This window comes from Lactuca virosa, chromosome 8, assembly GCF_052849685.1.
Source record: "Lactuca virosa cultivar CGN04683 chromosome 8, Lactuca_virosa_CGN04683_v6, whole genome shotgun sequence".
Classification (NCBI taxonomy): domain Eukaryota; kingdom Viridiplantae; phylum Streptophyta; class Magnoliopsida; order Asterales; family Asteraceae; genus Lactuca; species Lactuca virosa.
In genome coordinates, this window is record NC_136433.1 from 214,181,679 (window position 1) to 214,199,004 (window position 17,326).

The 17,326-nt window shown below is 35.9% G+C and overlaps 2 protein-coding genes across 2 annotated transcripts; both read right to left on the minus strand.

Annotated features, from left to right (window-relative positions):
- Window positions 1-1,266: 1,266 nt before the first annotated feature.
- LOC145131244 (uncharacterized) lies at window positions 1,267-2,548 on the minus strand. Its single transcript, XM_079065962.1, has 4 exons — window positions 2,033-2,548; window positions 1,928-1,967; window positions 1,736-1,819; window positions 1,267-1,643 (listed from the first exon to the last, which is right to left on the minus strand). Exons 1-4 carry the CDS (start codon window positions 2,546-2,548, stop codon window positions 1,267-1,269), a joined length of 1,017 nt encoding a protein of 338 aa, XP_078922088.1.
- A 195-nt stretch (window positions 2,549-2,743) lies between these two features.
- On the minus strand, window positions 2,744-3,674 carry LOC145131245 (uncharacterized). The gene is made up of 2 exons (XM_079065963.1): window positions 3,474-3,674; window positions 2,744-3,397 (listed from the first exon to the last, which is right to left on the minus strand). Exons 1-2 carry the CDS (start codon window positions 3,672-3,674, stop codon window positions 2,744-2,746), a joined length of 855 nt encoding a protein of 284 aa, XP_078922089.1.
- Between the last annotated feature and the right edge of the window lie 13,652 nt (window positions 3,675-17,326).

Sequence of the window (17,326 nt, forward strand, 5' to 3'; positions counted from 1 at the left end):
ATGTAAGATTCTAATATTATATGTAATATTATGTAATATTCTAAATTTACAATTTATAGTGTTATAGGAATATATAGAATAGTCTATAGGAAACAAAATTGATTTATAGAAAAGAAAAGTTTATAATGTTAATGTGTAATAATCTGAAAGATTGTAATATGGTGTAATATTATATTCTAAGATGAAATATTCTAATTCAGACCATCATTCCCTTCAAGTGTGTATGAAACCAATAGCATGTAGGAACCTAGACTAATAAACTTTTTAAACGAGTAAGAAGCATATAAGTTTATAAAATGAAATGAATACTTTTAGGATAAATATAAAACTTGTCTCTGGAAGTTGAAATGTATTCTAAAAACCTGATAGATTGAAAACAAAATTTCAAGTTTGTATTATATAAAAATCTATTACAAGGTTACATTATTTAATAATATGTTGTTAATTGATACGTAATATTATGAAATTGTTGGAATAACTGATATTAAAGTGTAATATTCTAAATTGTGTTATAACATATAAAATGAATTTATATTACATAAGATTCTAATATTATATGTAATATTCTGAATTTACATAACATTCTAACAAAATAATGTAATTAGGTTGTATATATTCAAGTTACAACTTAATATTCTTATAGAATAATGCTATAGGTCGTCTGTATCTGTAGAACATTTTCAATAGAATGTAACACTAAATGATTAGATGAACATAAAATATCGGATTAGAATATAACAATATATATGTAAGAAAATTAAAATGATGCACAGTTTATTTGTAAATACCATTGTAAAAATAAATACTTAGAATATATTGTTATCGTTTTATTCAATTACCTCAAATACATCACTTGAAACCAAACAAAGAAAAATATAAGCAAATTTACAACATCCCACTACATAGAATGAGACTCTCCAGGAAATTTTTATTTAGACTATGTTTGGCAGACTAACTGAAAAGCTACATGTTAACTGAAAAACTGACTGCTGTCTGAAAAGGTAGCTGCTAGTTGACAAGCTAGGTGCTAGCTGATAACCTAGCTGATAAAATTTGGCGTTTGGTAAAAACTAGCTGATAAGGTGGTTAGAAAATGTAAAATGACATAAAAGGACATTTACGAAAACGATTCAATTTTTATGTAAATCATAAAAATAAATTAAAGAAAATACTAAATAACATTTTTACGACTATTTATGTTTAAGTGAAATGTCGTGCATTCCAGATCATATTCGTAATATTGTCACGAATTTCTCGCATCTCATGTCATGACTGTCGAATATTATCATGACTAAATCTTGAATAATTCTCTTGTTCTTCTCTAGGTATGTAATTATGTTGTTGAACAATGTTGAAACCCATATCTTCCGAATCATTTCTTCGAATATAGTTATGAAGGGTAAATGTCGCCATGATCACATCTATTTGAGTCTTCTCACTAAATTTTGGCATTCTGTTCAATATTTTCCACCTTTTCTTCAACACTCCAAACGAACGTTCAATACAACTTCGAAGAGATGAATGTACGCGGTTAAAAGCCTCTTGAGCATTGGTTGGAAGTACATGTTCAAACTGTGATTGATGATATCTAAGACGTGGATATGGTGCCAGATATCCTTTTCGGTCAGGGTATCCTTTGTTTACTACATAAATTTTCCTATATAAAAATAGATAAATAATAAATTCAAATGATTGTTAACGCAACAAATATTAAAAAGTAAAAAAGTAATTATACCTTCGGGGGGCTTAGGAAAATTCATAGAAGGTGTCTCAATTGCATGAAGGAACACTCGAGTATCATGCGCCGATCCTTCCCACCCTACAGATATAAACGTAAAACACATGTCAAAGTCACATACGGCCATTACATTGAACGTAGGGACTCCTTTTCTTCCCCTATATCTCATTTGGTCGACCATCGGGATACATGCATCTATATGAGTACCATCAATGCATCCAATGCAATCCTGTTAAGAAAATGATTAAATTACAATACTGAAACATATGAAAACAAAATACCACAATGAATTACCTTGAAATAAGGCATATATCGACTATCATTTTCAATATGAGACGGTATGCAATGAAATGTTGCATCTTTAGGTCTAATATACTCACGTGCAAGACCCATGAACCCTTTGCTCCTTCCACATATTGATTCCAACACATCATGAAAAGCCCGACTAATTGTCTCTCCAGAACGTTGAAACCTCTCGGCAACATCTCTGTTAGAAAGACCTATTGCAATTGTATACAAGAATATTCCAACCTTTTCTTTTACGGATATTCTATCACTTGACTTCAACCCATAATTTTTTTCCAAGTCTTCACATAGTTGTGTAAATAAACTAGCACTCATATGGAAAGCATTAATACATCGTATTGGATGACCGTCCAAGATCTCGTTCATCCACGCTTCACCTGTCTGCTTTAAAGTCATACACGACTCCTTGTAAATATGAGTGTAGTAATAATTAACCACTGCTACATGTTCTTCTAGACTACTCAATGTTAAAAGTAGAAGTTGATTTCTTTGATTGTCATTCATTACAAGTTGTATTCATCAATAACATTACAAGAAAAATAAATAAATACCAAGTAGGAAGGTAACACCAAACTAAAATACAAAACATTGCAAATAAACAAGATTAAAATCCAATGAAAAGATAAACATCAAACTAATTACTAACATTAAGTTTGAAAATAAAATTATTCACTAAAAAATCCATTCAAACTAAATTCTTCAAATTGTATTTCTCGTATGAGCAAACTTCAACCAAGCCAATCTAGCATCATCACTCGGCATCTCGAAGAATATATCTCTATTACTTGGATCCCGAAACATAAGCATCGCATGGCACCAAATATCCCCACCAACCTCAAAATCATCATTTGCAGCTATCCGGTTCATAATTTCCATTATCTGCTTAATATTAGGTCCTACATCGTCCTTTTTAGTGTTTGGACCTTGCTTGATCAAACCCACAATATCTGAATGGATTTCGTGAACCTTTTCTATATGCTCCCTCATTAAAACAGCGCCCCTGGACTCCCTTTTTCTACGCTTCACACTTTTGTTACTTTGTTTAGGAACATCAGAGTTTGTAGGGTTACCAGTAACCTCTTCAGTAAAATTAGTCCAAAAAGAATTTTCTTGATTATCTAGACTCTCTAGTCTTGAATATTGAGAATATTCACGCATAGCCTCATCAGACCAACCATTTTCATTTTGTATCTCGTCTACAACATTAATTGATTTATCTACAGACTCCGGATTTAATGAGGGAGATACACAACCTACTCCTGTTGCCACAGCATCACCAAACAGATGATCCCATTTTTCTTCTAGTAATGGATAAACTCCTTTGTGGCGGTACTTCTTTGCATCGGGTTTCTCCTATAACGTGAACTAATAAGACACTATAATATCAAAAGAATACTCAATACTACAAATATAAATATCTAAGTAATACCTTTAGCTTTCTATCCCACCATTTATCCGAACAATCTAGCTTTCCAGTGGTTGGGTTCCAACCTAAACCAGTTTCTCCTGTTTTTAAAAATTTCCAAAGGCGCCAATCTTTCTTCATGCTATCATACTTGTTCTTTAAGCTTTTAAGGTTAAATCGTTTACCAATATTTTCTGCAAATAAATCTTCTGTCTCTCTCTCCATCTCATGAGTTGACCACGTCCATTCTTTGTAATGTAGTCGATACAAACCTCACAAAATTTTACAGCATTCTCATTGTTCCAGGATATCCCTCCCTCGGTATCTTTGTTTGGAGCCATGTTTCATGTAAAATCCTTGTACAGGTGTTGTATGTAAAAATCAGCAGCAAATGGGGAACAGAGTACAAGGCTATAGTGAAAGTAATAACCAGAAACAAACAACACCACCTCCAGAAAAAGTAAGACCAAATAGTTACAGAAAATGTATTAACCCCAAGGAATAATGACTAAAATTATTTTTAACTGTAATTGACAATCCTAATAATTTAGTGACTAACTTCAAAGAAGTATGCCCAATATAGCTGTGCACTTTGAACAACACACCAAATACTCAAATTATGGCATCAAACATAAACATTAAAAAAAACAAAAAAAAAAACTTGGGAGAAGGGCAGTAACTCAGTGACTAATGAACCACAAGTAAGAATTATTATAAGTTTATCAACCTCAAGGAATAATGACTAAAATTTTTGTTACCTGTAATTGACAATCCTAATAATTTAGTGACTAACTTCAAAGAAGTATGCCCAATATAGTTGTGCAGGTTGAACAACACACCTTGATCAATACTCCAAAAATGGCATCAAACATAATAATAATAATAATAAAAACTAGGAGAAGGGCAGCAACTCAGTGCCTAATGAACTACAAGTAAGATTTATTGTAAGTTTTACCATATTGTTTAATTCTATCTTTCCTGTTGGTACAATTTTTGAACACTAATTGGGAGAAAAAAGGTATCAACTGGAAGATAAAAAATGAGAATAACCAAAACAGATGGAAACAAAAGACCCATGTTTCTGACTTCATGGATAATGCATAGGAAACTAGAATAAAGAAGATCTAAAAGAAATTGTTTATTAGTATTTAATTAGGGAGTTAACCAAAAGATTTATGTTTCTTCCTTCTCGTTATGCATTTTTATTTGGTTTATTGATTCATTCCTTCACATATATTCATGCATAATTTGTAATTGTATAATAAACTAACTTAAAATTAACCCCAGACATTGCGTAATAGAAAAGACATTGCAATTTGGAATGAAAAATATCTTGGGTATAATAAACTAATGAAACAATAAAGAAAATCAAAAAGATGCATACCTAATGATGATAAGCAAAACCCAACGATTCCCACACAAATTGGTATCTTCAATGATGTCCTTCTTTTCTAATAGAAATCAATAACATCGATAATGCCTCGCTTTATAGAAATCTATGGAGGAGGGAAAAGTTTTTGTGATTTGGAGGGAAATTGTTGATTTGGGATAATCACGTTCCTGATTTTTTGTGCTCGTTCATATCTTTTGGCTATTTTATGAAGGACATAATCGGAAGAAATATAATAAGTTCCTTCAAACATTTGTTGGAGTAGCTTATCAAAAGGCTAGCTTATAAGACATCTTATAAGCTAATTTGTGGCTTACCAAACATGACACACCTAAAAAGGTCAAAAAATAAGTTACCTTATAAGCTAACTGTGGCTCCCCAAACACACCCTTAGCCACATTCTTACAGTTCCATTCAAGACTTACCTAAAAAGTTGTAATGATAGAAAACATGAAAGTTTTAGTTAATTTCATCACTGTATGTATCATTTTACACTGTGAAAGGGGTTTCATGGGCATTGGGATATATATATCTGCTGCAATAACAATGTTTAAAGTTGCACAAATATGGAGAACAATTTCATCAAGAAAGAAATAAGAAGAGTGCAGTGAGCAAATTAAACCAACATCCTCATTACAGATTTTGATTCCAAAGATGAACCAAGTCCTCATCATCCATCAACTTCTTAGCCACTTTAACTCTTTATGGACGAAGCACCATTGAAACCAACATGTCAATATACTTCTTGAAGTTCTCATCATTAATTAATGGTGGCAAGATATGAATGATATGCTTCTTCCAACATATACACTAAACATTTGCATCGATGAACAGTTGTATGTCCTTCAATCATTAACAAAAAGAAGAAGTACACAAATCATCACTAAGTTAAGAAAAATCATCTTGGAATTTAGGTTTAATATCATTAAATAGTAACAAAGTTGAAGGGTGGGAAGGAGTGATATATTTGACTCTACATCAGACTCTTTATTCATTCAAGACTTTCATCAAACAAGTAGAGTGCATATATAATGTTAGAGAATTGGCTCAAGAACAATAATAGTTATGTACATACCTCATTGATTTTATAGAATGAGCACAAAATAACTCGAAGATACATTATTTTTGCTTGCTTTTATTCATTTAATATGTGCTCGAATGCACAGAAAAAACCAAAAGCTTGAAATTGATAATCAATGACTGAAATCAAATACTTGAAATGATAATAGATCTAAGATGAAGTCAAATTGCTAAAACACCTGATTTGAGAGTAAAACTCGAAGCATCAATATGATGGAAATCGATACCAGTTGATGATTGATTACTAATGTTGATGAATGGCTAAAAATCGTTGATATGAAATTAAATTGAAGCTTGAAGTTGTTGAAGTGGACAAATTTCTATGAAGGATTGGTAAAATTTGGTTGCGATTGAGAAATCATCAGACGACAAAGGGGACGACTTCTTTGTTACGATCAATGTCTTGGTAGAAGAATCGAAGAAGATGAACTCGAAAAACACAAAAATTGTAGATGTAGAAGAATGAAGAACATGATTGACCAATGTCACTCAGATTATCAATTGCAGGTGTAAAAGAACGAAGAACATGAGCTCGAAAAACAAAAAAATTACGACTTTAAAAAGCTATGATTTAGCATTGTTCAATCAATGTCTAACTAAAATCGATTATCGGTTGAAAGAATATAAGATTGGAGATAGAAGATCGATCAGAGTGAATTGAAGAACAAGGAATCTTGATTCCAACGAATATCTTGGTAGAAGACTCGAAGCAGATGAGATGATTTTTTGATGACGTGAAGATGACGCTAACATTATATCATATCTGAATTTAACCTAGTGACTAAACTACCCCTAATTAACAAATTATTTAGATTAATTAGTGTTAATCCATTTTTTTAATGATCCACAGGCTCAGTTTTGATCAAAGGCTAAGATTTGGTCCCCATGTCTCAGAAAATATAGGTGGTCTCAAATGAACCTCTACCTATATATATATATATATATATATATATATATATATATATATATATATATATATATATATATATATATAGGGAATGGTTCAAATGAGAACCCAAAAAAATTAAGAACCCTAAGAACCATTTTTTAAATGTTTTTATTAAGGGCATTTTGGACAAATCCAACATTTATATTGTATTAAGCAATCTTTTACATTTTTTAATTTACAAACTACTCGTCACTTGTTGTTGGACCACCATCGGACTGTTATCAGACCCCCGCCGAACCATCGTCGGATCGACGTCGGACTAACATTAAATTTAGTAGCATTTTTCTGGTTGTATTCACAGCTTAATAGAAAAAAAAATTATAGTTCTCATTTTTTTGGTAACACTTTTTATTTTTTTCAGCCAATATATACAATTTATTAGTTAAAAAAATTGAATTATGTCTTGAAAAAATCAAATTTCTTTTTTACTAAATTATTGATTTCTTTAAAAAATATATCTTGTATAAGAAATATTTACAGTTTAAAATACAATATTCACAGTCTAATAAACATAATAATTTACTAATACACAGTTTTAATATTTTCATAATACCTTCATTCATATTTTAACACAAAATTTATATAAAGTATACAACCTAATACAATCCATTTTTAGTTTAATACATACAATTCACAACATAAGATTATACAATCCATTATACCTAATTCACTTATTTAAAGAAGTCAAACTCAACCTCTCCCACCACCACCATGACCAACTACCACACTTTTGAAACATGAAAAGTGAACCTCTAGCAATCACAAGTAATAAAGATCCGAAGTCAGCAGTTTCCGAGATTGGTGAAGTCCGAGATAGAGATGGAGTACGAGATGGAGATCATTCCGAGATGCAGTGAAGATCCGAGATTAGCTGTCTGTTCAAACATTTAATGTTTCTTGTCTTATTAGTGATGTAACGTTTCATAGGACTTTTGCTTTTTGTATCTTTTAGATAATTAGTTGTCAGTGGTTGATTATTAACCAATCCTAGGAATGTTACCAAGTCTGTATGATGTACCTCCTTAGTCTATTTAAGGAGTGTTTTGAATGACAAGATATATATGCTTTGTTATTCTAAAGAGAGAAAAAATTCTCTTTAATTCTCATTCATTTTTCTCTCAAGTCAAGATCTTTCATAACATTCTTCTTACTCATTAAATGTCTTTACATTGATTATACTCCTATTTTACTTCATTTAATATTGAGTACTTTGTTGAATATTTCATTCATGTCTTGACTGGTATTACCAGACTCGACTGGAACCTTTAATTAAGAGCAGAAATTGATCTTAAAGATTAACTCAAGGTTTGAGTTTTCAAACCTTGTCCTTGCGTACTGATTCTTGTACTCACAGTTGGTATCAGATCTTGAGTGGTTGTCCTTTGAATCCATAAGAATATATTATAGTTGATTTAAAATTACCTTGGTATTTCAATCATTTCTGTGTTCAGGATAAAAGTTCTTCTATATACCACTTCTGCTCTAATATCTTAACTTCAATGGCTGCTCCTAATTCTCAACAAATGTATTCAATGCAAATAGCAAATAGTGTGGGTTGCCCTTCTCGTGCCCCATTGCTAGTTGTTGAAGAGTATGATCACTGTAAAGTCAGAATGGAAAGGTTCTTACTTGGTAAGGAAAAAGGTGAAACTATCTGGAGATCCGTAAAAGAAGGTCCACATGTTCCAGTTAGACAAACTGTGAGATATGCTGCTGCAACTCTCATGGGACAGGAAGAATAGCTTCAAGCACCTCACATTGCTGATGACATCAAGAAATTGCATGCAGATCAAATTGCATTTTCCAAAATGGTGTTCGGTGTTCCTCTTTCTCTCTTTGAGCACATTAAGTTGTGAAAATCTGCTAAAGAGATTTGGGACACACTCTAAGACCTGTTCGAGGGATCAGAAAACATGAAGGATAAGTGCTTGACTTCCATCGTCAACGAATTCGATACTTTCACTACAACTCCCAGTGAATTAGTTGCCTCGGCCTCTAACAGATACCGAATCGTCATCAATAACATGACAACTCATGGGATGGGGAAATGTGAAATCGTGTCTTAAGAGTAATGGATCTCAGAAGAAGCTGAAGCTTTACCAGTTGTTTGATGAGCTTCAAGGTCATGAATCAAATGTTGCACAAACATTAAGAGAACTCTCAGGAGGTCCTCTTGATCTTGTTAGTTCTTTCGATCTTCACGTCTCGAACCCCTCTGATTCGGACCCGTTCAAAGCTGTTATCCTACCTATCCCAACTGTTCCACCCTCTCCACCAACTTTAGATACTCCTGCTAGTTCCAACTATCAGTTTGATGGTGACCTCGACCCTAAAGCAATGGACTTCGAACTACGCTTTCCACAAGATTTTGCTTTACTTTCCATGAAATATAAGAGTCCCTTCAATCCCACTCACAAACCATATCAAAACCGTTTCCAAGCTCCTCGTCAAAGTAATCCCAAACCTTTTCCTAAACCTTCAGAAAATCCACCTGCTTATAAACCCAACATCTCTACACCAAACCATCCCTCAGAATCCCACGAGGCTCAGAAGTCAGACAAACCAAAGATCGTTTGTCACAAGTGTGGTTATGCGAATCACTATGCCAAAGACTGCTTGGCTGAAGCGCCACAAAAACCCAAGATCAAGGACTCTACATATTATGCACGTCGAGCCCAAGAGATGGCTGCTAGTGAGAAAGCATTCGCTATCACTGTGTTGAGAGATATGGAAGGATATTGGTCATCTGGAGATGAAGATGATGTGAGTACTAGTAGAAACATGTGTCTTATAGCAAGACAAATAATCGAATGTGATGAAGGCTACTTGTCATCTGGATCAGAGGAAGATTATGATGATGCTGAACCGATCTACTGCTACATGGAGACCAACGACCCACCCGGAAGAAGTATCGTTCAAAAGGTAAAATCTATGATCACTAATAATAATTTTGATTTATCTCTTTGTGAACCATATCTAACCCATATCCAATCAGATGTGAACATCATTCATAAAGCCTACGAGTCTGCGATTGAAGCGAGTGAGAAGATGGAGAGTGAACTAAGTCGTCTTAGATTACGTTTCGAGGATAAGAAGCTTAAGATAGAGTCTTTAGAACATGAACTTGTAATGTCAAAAGACGAAGGTATCATTCTCAAGGACAAATTTGAAATCACTTATTCTGAAAGAAATGTTTTAATTTCTGATAACAAACGTCTCAATGCCAAAATAGATGCTTTGCATAAGGCCATATATATTCTTGATGCAAATGAACAGATGACTAACAATTTTCGTCATCCTTGGTCTAAAGCACCTAGTCACGGAAGCGATTTTCCAAAACCTATTGCTCGTCCCTTGAAGAAGTTACGAAATCTAACTTTTATGGGAGACATTCCGAACCACAAACATTCGGATACCTCCGTCTCGCCATTGTCACCCCTTCCTGGGACTTCAGACCAATCCTCATCCCTGATTCCCCGCCTCCTCCACCTCTGATACCCCTTGAACTCAAAATTTTCCCTTTGCATTCCCAACACTGTAGTTCAAATTCCGAACAACAGTCCTCCTCATAATTGTGTTATTGAGGAAATTATTCCGAAGACAACTAGATCTGACTCGATTACATCAGATTTTGTCTGGACATACTTTGATGGTGACGTTGAAGAAGAAATCGTAGTAGAATATTCATCTGATTCTTGTGTTTCTGATTTTCAAGTAATTTTAAAAACCACCTTAGTGCCAATTAAATCCAAGTTTAACAACCCATCTGCTGGCCAAACTTCCAAGTCATCATCTGACTCCAGGAAGAAACCTTCATTAAATAGAAATGATGTCGTCGATCCTAAGATAGAACCCAAAAATGCACTCAAAAAGGAAATTAGGTCAAGACAAGACTCCAGGTTCATTCAGAATTCCAGAAAGAAAGTATCTCCGATCGTGAGCCCATCCACTAGGAACCATAACACGTTTGCACCTTTTAAGATTCTTAAAACGTCATCCATTCCTCCTAGTTCGGTACTTCAAAAAAAAATTTGTCAGTCCCATTCCGAAAAAGTATGTTGATACTTGTCCCACAAGAAATAACTCTTCTCGGACTGTTTCCTCTGTTTTCATTGCTAAATCTTATGGTATGATTTCTAAACCTCAACAGCCTTCAAAACCAAATGTACCATCAACAACAGCAAACAAAGAACAATTTGTTAAAAATACTACCACTCAAAAATTTTCAAAGAATTCAAAACAAAAATTTGAGTGGAGAGCTAAAAGTGTTGAAAAAGATTTTGCAACCTCAAGCAACACCGTGATCCCTACAGCTCCAAAAACATTCGGTCCGAGAAAAGTTGTTCATAACACCCTTTTGTTGAATATGATTTCTGGACCAATGAAAAGACTTTGGCGTTTTGCTTCTTTCCCAAAGGATCTCGGAACAAGCCCTCCGAGACACCTATTGCTCAAAAGTCACAATCCAAGTCCAAAGCCTGTGCCCACGTCCCAAAACCTAACTTGGAGCCTAAAAAGTCCAAAATTCATTAATTTTTGCAGGCACTATGTGCTTCAGAACAAGATACAATATGGTGTGTTGATAGTGCTTGTTCCATGCACATGACGAGGCAGAAAGATTTTCTGTGTGATCTCAAACTCTCACCAAATGTTGGCTATGTGACGTACGAAAACAACTCTAACTCTCATAACTGAGGTTATAGAATCCTCACCAATGGAACTTTTTTTGTCTCAAACGTGGCATACGTAGCTGACCTAACGCATAACCTAATTAGTGTGGCTCAACTTACTGATGCAAATTGTCGAGTTGAATTCTGCAAGAAACACAACTATGTCATGATCGAAGACTGTAAAGAATGTCTGATTAAGTCAAATCGCAACAAGAACATGTATCCTCTTGACATCAACATGATCATTGGTAAACCTCAACTCTGTCTACTCTCAAAGGCAGTTCCTGATGTTAGTTTGTTATGGCATCGAAGGCTTGCTCATCTAAAATTTTGATAAATGAATGATCTTGTTTCCGATGAAATGGTCAGAGGTCTTCCTCTCCTCAAGTTTGAAAACGATCATCTCTGTGCTGCCTGTGAATGTGGGAAGCAATCGAAGAAAGGTCATCCTGTCATCATCGAAAAATCAATCTCGGAACCGTTGAAACTGCTTCATATAGATCTGTGTGGACCCTCCACTGTAGAAAGTCTACATCACAAGAAATACATTCTTGTGATTGTGGATGATTTTACAAGGTTCACTTGGGTTTTCTTCCTCAGGCTCAAGTCAAAATAGCCTCAGAACTTATCAACTTTATCAAAGGAATTAAAGTTCTCGTCAAACTACCTGTTCGATGAATTCGAAGTGATAATGGTTCGGAGTTTACCAATGTCACCATTGAGAAATTCCTCTCCAAGAAAGGTATTGACCATAATTTCTCAGCTCCCTACACTCCTCAACAAAACAATGTGGTCGAAAGAAGAAATAGAGCCCTGGTTGAATCTGCTCGATAGATGTTTATCTTTGCAAATCTTCCACTCTATTTTTGGGCTGAAGTCGTGTCCACTGATTGCTTCACTCAGAATCGAAGCATCATCAATCGATGCCTCAATATGACACCGTACGTAGCCATGAATGGCCGTAAGCCGAAGTATGTCTTTTCTACATGTCTTTGGCTGTCAATGATTTATCAAAGAAAATCGTGATCAGCTCACGGAATTTCAGCCAAACGCTAATGAATCAGCAAAATCAAAAGCTTACCGAGTTATAAATCGTCGAACTCGTGTTGTTGAAGAAAGCTTTGATGTCACTTTCGATGACCACTATGATCGAAATTCTGGCCCAATCCATGTCACAACCCACATCATGGAGTCCGATGCTCCATCACTAAGATGTCCAAATCCTAAATTAAATCATGAAATCGATTTTTAAACCCTGTTCGGACCATCTGAAGCAGCTCTTGAATCAGAATCTCGATCAAGATCCTCATCAAATGTAGCTTCAATCTCACAAAATGTTTCCGGTCCGACACCCACATTTCCTCCATTTGATTCGAACTGATTCAACCTTCTCAGGTTGAGGGGGAGAATGGTCTTCCCTCTCTTGAATCAAATGTTGAAGGATTCCAAGATGCAGCGGATCAATTTGCTGAATTCAATCCCATTCCGGGCAAAAACGACGACAACGCCAACTTCTTTGACTTTCCGGACGAAAATGACGCTGATATCTCCGGTTCAGAAGTTCAGGGGGAGCATCATCCTCAAATTCAAGTTGTTCTGGGGGAGCAACACATCCCCATTGTTGATGTCGGATCATCCGCTGCAGAAGAGCTTCCAAGACTACACATCTGGACCAACGATCATCCTCCAAACCAAGTTATTGGAAATCTAAACGCCGATATTCAAACTCGTTCTGCCACCAACATCCAAAATGAATGTCATTTCTCGGAATTTATCTCAATGGTTAAACCAAAATCCATCAAGGAAGCACTTGAACATACTGACTGAATTACATCCATGCAAGAAGAATTGGTAGAATTTGACCGAAATGAAGTGTGGACTCTCGTCCCTCCTCCACAGGATCACCCCATTTTAGGTACGAGATGGGTGTTCCGAAACAAGCTAGATGACGCTGGAGTTATTATTAGAAACAAAGCAAGATTTGTGGCCAAAGGATTCACATAGATTTAAGGACTTAATTATGACGAGACCTTTGCTCCTGTTGCCCGTCTTGAATCCATCAGAATCTTTCTTGCTTATACAGCGCACAAAAGCCTTAAAGTTTACCAAATGGACGTCAAAAGTGCCTTTCTTAATGCTGAACTGGATACTGAAGTGTATCTTCAACAACCTCCCGGTTTTGTACGAGATTCTCACCGACTTTATCAAGCGTTATGGTTTTCAAAGAGGAATTCTCGATCCTACCCTGTTCCGAAGATCAAATGGAATACATCTCATGCTGGTTCAAATCCATGTGGACGATATTATTTTTGGATGCACCGATCCATCAATGGTTGCTGACTTTGCCAAGCTAATGGTTAGTCGATTCCAAATGAGTATGAATCATGAACTAAATTTCTTCCTCAGTCTCCAAGTAAAACAAACCAACAGAGGAATCTTTATTCACCAAGAGAAATACATTTCCGCGCTCCTCAAGAAATATTCAATGGACACCTGTGCCTCTGCAAAGGTACCTATGGGTTTCAAACATAAGATCTTTTCGGACCCATCAGGTGTTGCGGTTGACAAAAAGAAGTATAGAGGAATTATTGGATCTCTAATCTACCTAACAGCAAGTCATCCGGACATCATGTTTTATACATGTTTGTGTGCCAGATTTCAGGTCAATCCAAAGATGTCTTATCTTTTGGCGGTCAAGCAAATATTCCGATACCTCAAAGGTACAAAGAGTCTTGGAATCAGGTACCCAACAAATGAGAGTTTCCTCTTACAAGCATATTCCAATTCGAAGTATGGCGGTCTTCAATTGGAAAAAAGCACCTTTGGTGGCTATCAATTTTTGGGTGGAAGATTGGTTAGCTGATCATCTAAGAAATAGAATTGCATTACACTCTCAACAGTCGAATCGGAATACATTGTTGCTGCTAGTTGCACCTCTCAAGTTCTTTGGATGAAATCACAGCTTTTGGATTATGGTTACCGGTTCCAACAAATTCCAATCTATTGTGATTCTCAAAGTGCCATTGCGATTTCACACAATCCAATTCAACACTCCATGACGAAGCACATTGATATACGGTACCATTTCATTAAAGATCATGTTTTGAAAGGAAACATTGAACTTATTTTTGTTCCATCTGACGATGAAATTGTTGATGTCTTTACAAAGGCATTAAACGAAACCAAATTCAATGGTTTTCTGAACAAAATGGGTATTATGTTTCCTGATCCTCAATTCTTTCAAGAGGCTTGCACTCCCTGATGATATCAGGTAGTGAAATAATTCCGAAGTCAAAATTATTTTTCATCTCGGAATCGTTTCCTCTCAGAATAAATAGGATCGTTTTACGTGTCTTTTTTTATCTAAACTCTTCTTCTAGTTTAAGTTGTACAACCCACTCGATCTTTTGAAGTTCATGACCAATATAGTCACATTGGTATTTTGTTTGACCTCGCCTCAAAATCTATTGCAAAGAGTATGTTATGAAGTTAATCTCGGAATTTAAGTCCGAAATGGTAATGTGTATTCGCCTCTTACCTTTGTTCGAGATCTGTTCCTTCATGTCTCAGAATCTTAAAATCTGTTTAAATATGTCCTCTAAGATCTTCTCACTTTTTACCTCTGATATTTAGTCGGATTCTGTGCAATCTCGAACTCTATATCATGTACAAGTAGTTTCATTTTCATCTCGGAAGTATCTTATGACAATCCATCTCGGAACTTTCATGCTCCGAGATCACTTTGACAATTCATCTCATAACTTTATTGCTTCGTGATCACTTTCTTGAAAAGAAGTTCAAAAGGCTTTTCATTATTTTTTTTGAAACGTTTTTCTTAATAACTTAAACGGTTATTTTTTTTAATGATGTTTATCCTTTAATCCTTGAAAATCGCACTTTTTGCACACGTTTCAATAAAGTAAACATGCTTTCAATCAAACGACGGTTTCCATTTTGCACGTCTTGCCATTGTATTCTTTCGTCCTTGTAGGTCAACTCATACCAAATGTGGCAACACATTAAATGTGATTCGTTTCCATATCCAGGTCTAATCATTACATTTCTTTTAACCCATACTACTTTCCTTCAACATATAAAAGGCTCACAAAACCCATTTGATACCTTTTACGCGCTCCTCATCTTCTTCACTTCCGCTCTGCAAAATTGTTCATCGAGCACTCAAAACCTGCAACTATGGCTTCCTCACTAAATGCCCCCAAAATCTCCAAAACTGCTCCCAATAAGAAATCCTCCAAGGGTTCTACTTTGTCCTCTCCGACTGAACCCTTCCTTCATGATACCACACAACTGTTTTCTTCGGATCCCATGGACTATGACGAGTCCATCCCGGTTATAATCGAGTTCATATCCCGTCGTCCCATCATTGTTCCTCTCACAAAAATCCCCGATCCACCAATTCCACTTCGTCTCCTTCACACCGCCTTTGACAAAATCAAGATTGAAGATGGAGTTCTAGAAATCTGGATAACAGGAGATCGAATTGTGCCAGTCCAAAAATAGACGTTTCTAAGAGCCATTGGGATTCCAGAAAACCCTAATGTAATGATCCAAAAACCCAGGGTAAAAATTTTATTTTTATTATAGTCAAAACACAGATATCTTTTAAATCCAAGCATTCCAAAAGCATTGCTTAATTAAAACATTTATCAGAGTTACATCCAAAAAATCACATAATGCGGAAAACATGGGTGTGTGCGCTGATGATCAAGCGGGCCCTTCCTTTGAAAACCAATGATACCTAAAACCATAAACAAAACTGTAAGCACGAAGCTTAGTGAGTTCCCCACAACATACCCCACACAATCCACATAATCACATAAACCATATAAGCCATATAAGCTACATAAGCCACATCAACCACATAAGCCATGCATGCAAACATATAAGGATGCCATGGAAACCCTCCAAGGTCTTACACCGGGTGCCATGGGAACCCCCACATGGTCTTAGCCCATTGCCATGGGAACCCCCACATGATCTTTACTAACTGCCATATAAACCATACATACAAACATATAAGGATGCCCTGGAAACCCTCCAAGGTCTTACTCCGGGTGTCATGGGAACCCCAACATGGTCTTAGCCCATTGCCATGGGAACCACCACATGGTCTTAGCCTAGAATGTCATGGGAGCCCCCTACATGGTCAAATATCCAATTGACTCGGGAACCCCCCGGGGTCTTCCATGCAAGTATCACAAAGACAACTAGCATACCACATACCACACAATCAACTAGCATACCACATATAACTAATTGCCATGGGAACCCCCGCATGGTCTTTACATCAATACATAATGTATCGATAGCACATCCGCAATAATCATCACAACTAGATAAATGGGCCTTCCTTGGTGCCTTCGACCCATTGGTATGGTGAGGAGACTCACCTCACACTGCTGAAGTCCCGCGAATAAATCTCTGGCTACTGGCTGACCGATCCCTGAACTGTCAGTCATCAAGACAAAACCCAATTAACCAAGCCCAAGTCCTTTCATAATGGCCCAAGAGTCTTCCCTTGCTAATGGGCCCAAAGTCCATATCCAAAACTATCATTAAGGCCCAAACATGGCCCAAAAAAGATTAATCGGACCACTAACTCAAAATATGACGAGGCCCAAAACTGATTAAGGCCTATAGGGTTTACAAGCCCACACGAAGCCCAAAACCAACTGGGGCGCGTATGCCAAGCGTACCACTTCAGTACGCTTAGCGTACCGAGTCCTTGGTTGTACGCACTGCGTACGCTATATTAGGCCCAACGTAC